Source organism: Brachycentrus maculatus, unplaced genomic scaffold (assembly GCF_059751285.1).
Source record: "Brachycentrus maculatus isolate JH-2025_06_01 unplaced genomic scaffold, ASM5975128v1 h1tg000015l, whole genome shotgun sequence".
NCBI lineage: Eukaryota > Metazoa > Arthropoda > Insecta > Trichoptera > Brachycentridae > Brachycentrus > Brachycentrus maculatus.
The window spans coordinates 985,001-991,031 of NW_028280769.1; the positions used below are offsets into that span (position 1 = coordinate 985,001).

Sequence of the window (6,031 nt, forward strand, 5' to 3'; positions counted from 1 at the left end):
CCAGAAAAAAATGTTATTAATAAATTGTTATTTGCTAAAATAGGCTATAAATCTGTTATTTATATTTTGTGATTCTTTAATTATAATTTTTTGTATTCATGCATTCGATAACTTCAGTTCTTTCATTCCTTCTAATAAAGACACATAGTGCTGTTTTACAACGTTCTGAATCAAAACCTTCTTAATGTTCATATGGTTGATTATTTTCTCTTTTTTTTGCTTTGAGCGTGCTTCTTACCTTATGTTTTTTAAATGCTTATTTACTATACCCGTTTGTTTTATATTTTACATTTTTCTCTGCGTTAGCTTTGTTTGTTTTTTTTTTACTTTCTTATTTGTGTTTCAGTCATATTAACCTTAATCCCATTATGAATAATTTAAATTAATCATCTTCCCATATTCCCATGTGACGTATGTGATATGTTTAAAAATAAATAACTAAATAAATATCCACCACATAGACTGTTTTCGGCCTGGTAACCATTTTACTTTGGCGTTTCCACAACAGATGGCAGCGCTCTTACGGTAACTGTCATTGCACTTATCAAATCAGAAATCAGAACAACACCTTCCGATTCGAACACGTCGACAGACTTCATCATCGCACGTAGCATCCTTCAGCTGTTCTCTACCCGTCCTAAACTAGCCATTTTATTAGAATAACCATTTAAAAATGTCTTCCGGAGACGAAGCTTGTCAACTGAAGGCCGGCCACCCCCCAGCAGGTAAATACACCAATATTTCACACACATCAATTCCAGTTTGACTCTCATGTTGTTTGTTTTTTATCCGCATACTTTTGTCCGGCATAACTGACTGCGTGTTGCTTTTTTAGAATGCTTCGCGAGTCTTTGTTATCAATTTGATTTAATTTATGTAATCTGCATTAAACCTTGTTCGCGTTATTATGTATGAGTCTTATTCACTTTCTATTTATGTAGTAACACAAATGAAATACGTTTCAGCGCAAATGTGGTTATTTTCCGTCATATTTATCGATAAATTACAGAAATTTCAAAATATTTTTTTTTAATGTGTAATTAAACATGTTATCTTCGAATTTAATAGATTTTGAAGTAGTTAATCGACGAAATTTGTTTTTTTTATTGATTTTATACTTTGTATTATAAATTGTTTATTCTTTGAGATAATATAATTATCTTAGTAAGCTGTTTATTAGTTCATATTCAATGATTAAGCAAAAAGATATTTATATTGATTTTATAATGTTTATTAAATGAACAGATGTTTTTTGTTGTTACAGAGCAATATTCAAGTGGTAGTTATTTTGTTTTTAGCTCTTAGTAATAAATCTCTAGGGGCTTAAAAACAAGTGGTAGTTAACCGTTTTACTGCTGAGCCTTTTTTTTACATATGCCAAAATTGCGGAAGAATTTTATAGGAAAAATAACATTTCAATTAAGTGTGCACAGAATTGTGTACATTTTCAAAAAAATGTACAGGGATTTTCGTATTTTTTTCGGTGGTGTGTAGGGAACATCAAATTACTCAAATAAAAGATGGAAAATATGGAAAAATTTAAGTCGGAAGGAAAGTATCGGTATCAAACCGTCCAAAGAAATAGAATCATCTTGGGAAGCTTCACTTTCACTACAAATACACATTCTTGGATTTGTAAACATTCTGATTTCATCCTCACTGTCACTAAAAAAAACATTTTCCATGTTCCACAGCAGAACAAGTTCCGCAAGTGTTTTCATTATCGCTACTTGACGAATTCGACATCGTATGAGGGAAATAAACAATATTTACTGAAAAAAATGTGAAAAATTGATGTTATTTTCACCGCGATATACTTTTTTTAATGTTTGTTTATGATTATTATTGACGAATTAAAAATTATGTATGTGCGCTCGCTGCAACATAGTGAGAGAGAAAAGGCACTGGCACATGCCATACACCCATCTCCTTTCCGTCTTTACTGTCCACAGGATGTGTAAAAGGACTAAGTCATAATTTAGATTTCTTCCTTAGTTACGTGTGTGCACTCAGGATACTTTCCACTTATTCAGTTTTTTAAACATTTTTTAAAGAATTAACCCACAAAGCCTTTAAAGACTTGTCTGCAAGTAGGATACTAAGAATAGGGAAGTCTAATTAAGATAATAACCAAGCAAAGAGGAATATAACTAATTAATAAGTAGTTTGTACTTAAATATAGCTATGTATTTACACAAAAATAATTGTGTATGTATCTGATTAAATAAAAACCTTTAAAAAATACTAATGTTTCATCAAATAAACGCATGCACATGTATTCTGTTTTCACATATCGCTCACTCCTTTCAACAATATAAAATATCAAAAAACTTGATTTTTCAGGAGATCGTTTTTAAAGTTTAAAAATATAATGTAATGAATTGAAAATAAATATCGAGCCACTTATTGAACTTTTTACTGTGCAACAGATCTTTTTTGGTAAAACCTGAATGTTTTTTCTCCATTTGAAAAATATTAAGTATATTTAAAAAAATAATTAAGCAATACCTTTCTTCAAAATGCAAAAACAACACTTTCTGCCCTGTAGCGGGTAAATATTAAGTTTAAAATATGCCGCTTTTGCTGGGATAAAGTACATTTTCTGAGCATTCCGAAAACATGCACAACTGAAAATTGTCGATTTTTTATATATTACATTGTTGAAAGGAGTGGGCGATATGTACTTATATCCTTTGAAACTAGCGCATATTGTTACATACCATACACCAAAAAATCACAAATATTTTTTTTCACAAATTGTCTTACACAAAAACTTTTGGAACGAATTAATCACATAAGTAGAGGACTTACTGCAATATTATCATGTTTGCAGTCAAAGCTGGCGGCATGCGCATCACGCAGCACAAAGAGGGGCATAGCAACAAACCCTCGAAGGACATTATCGGAGACACGACTGGTCTGTCGGGACCCTCCATCATTCCGACCAACCCCGTCACTATCGCAGGAGCTCCCGCTAAGCACGCTACGGACTACGTCCTAGAATCGGCCCAGGCAGCCCATAGTCCCAAGCCTCCGGCAATCCATCCCATGAAACCACAAGGAAACATCCACCAGCCCAGGAAGTGATTTCACTTCTAGACAGAATGTTGAAATCTTCCATTGTTTTATTCAAATTTTATTTTAATCATTCGATACAGTGTCTTATACAATACTTATTAAGAATTCAATTATTTCCAGTGTATGTTTTTAATAGTGCTTGATTAATTCCCGTTTGCCCTGTATATTATATTATTCACCATATAGAGATCTTGAGTTGATTTTCGCTGCGTCTGATCCACTTTTAAACAAATCATTACATTCAAATTGTCAAAACCAATCTTTGAAATTGATTTTACATAAAATGTCTTCTCCGAGAGCTTTTAAAAACATTCTAATCAATTAAATGAAAGAAGAAATAACTCTTCACGTTCTCTTCTTCAAATAAAAACTACTGTCCTAACTTCAAATACATGTTTTATATTTTAGACAGTACATAAACGTGAATAATGCCATCTTTCGACTGCAGTGAAAGCCAATTCAAGCACCTCTAATATTTTTTTACCATACTGTACTTAAAAAATTAGCAATAAAGTCAAACTAAATAAGTACTGGCAGTCCGTAATGACTACCACCTCGTTTTAGGGCAACTCATATATGATTACTTAGATATGTCAACAAAAAGTTGAATCTGTAATTCTGTCAAAGGTCTGTACCGTAAATTTCAGCTGCGAAAAGACACTTAATGTTCTAAGATGTATCTTTATCTAGATCCAATGAGGAACCCGTAAACTATGACATTGTCATTAAAAAAAATGGTAAAAAATACGAACTTCCTCCTGTTTCTTAGCTCACATTTTAGGCTCTACAATAATTTTAGTCTTCATATTTGCAGTTTGAAATAAATCTGTTAAGAAAATGAATATTTTTCAGCATAAAACAATTACATAATGCATTTACTAGAAAATTATAAGATATTTTAAACTCTACATCAAATCTCTTTTGTGCCACGTTTATTTTTATACCCAATGATTTTTTGTTCTATTCTTCTTAATCCACGTCTGTGGTGCATAGGGCACTGCGTTGTATCGACGCAGTGTGTTATCTTGACCGTTTCTTACACAAAGGCAGGGTGATCGATCCTGCCCTGCAGAAAGTAATCCAGGATAATGTTTAGTAAACGTTATAGGGAAAAATCATTAATATCTGTTTTGAACCTCTCCCCCTAACCATTACATTATGGAGACGGACATATATATGCTATATATCGTGGGTATACTGGCAAAAAACGTTAACTCTAAAATCCCTCTTTTAATAATCCCTTTTATTTAAAGCTTTTAGTCTGAATAAAATACCCGCTATTAAACTTTAAGTTGAATTTACTTATAAAACCACATATACATACATGACATTTCAAATTACTTAGCGTATTTTGCCAATTTATAGAACGTTGAAAACTTTATAATACGCAAGTCATCGTTGCATATTTTCGAGTTAACATTTAACATCAAGTCAAAATTGCATATTTTCGAGTTAACGTTTTTTGCCAGTACACCCATGATATATTTACCCAAACTTAAAAGTTTAATATCTGTTAAATTAAATATTAATGATCTATCGTAATTTTTGAGGCTGGCCTTCTCTGAGTTGGCTTATTTCACTGGCATATTCTCCAATTAGTTGTGATTTACTTAAACAGTTAAATCGCTCAATGAATCCCACTCTATCTGACCTCTAAGGATGCCGCAGTGACTGAATATGACTATGTGGAGATTCATGCATTGGGGCATTTTTTCTAGCACACAGGTCAATAAACTAGCATTTCACATATTAAAATCAAACACTCTTTGAATGAAATTAGCTTACAATTTTTCTTGATAGAATTTAATGCTTTGAAAATCGAAGTCTGAATAGTTGTGTTTAACGTTGAATACTATATTTTATTTTTAAAAGATCGTTATAATATCCTCAAACAAATTGATTTATCAAATAGACTCCATATCTGTGATATGGTATATATAAAAATGTTTTATATTGGTTTTAAAAATAGTCTGCGCTAATTTGATTGCGTAAAACGTATGGATTTGAATTTTTGGAGGGTTTGCAATAAATTTGATTTTATTAACTTTTTTTTTAAATGTATTCTTTTAAATAATTTATTATTTTGAGATTTTCATAAATGGTCGCACTCTTTTTTTATAATATGTTGACCTTAACAATTATTTCGTATGTCTATTGATTTTAGATGTTTATATTTACAATTTGGGGACCATTTTATCAATTATATTTCATTTTATTTTATATGGATTTTGATTATTTTTTTTGATTATGTGACTGTTTTACAATGAGACAGATCTCGTTTTAAATTTCAATAATATTGTTTTGAAGGAAAGAATTAAGAAAGATTGCATGTAAAAATAAAAATAAAAACTTAAATAAAATTCTTATAAAAACCAGTTTTTTTTCTTCGACACATACACACTTTATCCATTTAAATTTCACTTTTCAATTTATTAAATGACTTTATAAATGTTTATGGCTCACTAGCCGTTATTTTCAGAATTGTAATCTGGCGAACGTGGATATACAGAGGAAGGTAATTAAATTGAGCCGTCACGATGAATTTTAAACAAAAATAATACGCAATGGTATGCCGAATAAATAATATGCAGAACAGACGGATTTCTTGTGCTTTAATTGCTTTTGTGACCTTAAACTAACAATGTATGAATCACCGCAAAATGCAGTCAACAAGAAACACTGTAGACAAGATATAATGCTGAATCTTCTTGAAGAACTAAGTACTCCCATCAAATTTGTGACTATGATACTAAAAATCACTTTTTAAAATATAATACTTGTGAAATATTCTAGATTAATATGACAGAAAATTATAATTTCAATATCAATAAAAATCTTTATAGCATTCAATAAGAAATCTAATATTTTAGAATCTGCATAATAATTATGTAAGGAGTTAACACTTGGATGACTTGACTCTGGCCGATGTCTGTACACGAAGAATTCTTCAGTT

General features: G+C 30.8%; 1 protein-coding gene across 1 annotated transcript; it reads left to right on the forward strand.

Annotated features, from left to right (window-relative positions):
* Positions 1-590: 590 nt before the first annotated feature.
* LOC148313320 (death-associated protein 1 homolog) lies at positions 591-5,450 on the forward strand. The gene is made up of 2 exons (XM_088264003.1): positions 591-725; positions 2,834-5,450. Exons 1-2 carry the CDS (start codon positions 674-676, stop codon positions 3,085-3,087), a joined length of 306 nt encoding a protein of 101 aa, XP_088120129.1. The 5' UTR covers positions 591-673; the 3' UTR covers positions 3,088-5,450.
* Positions 5,451-6,031: the final 581 nt, after the last annotated feature.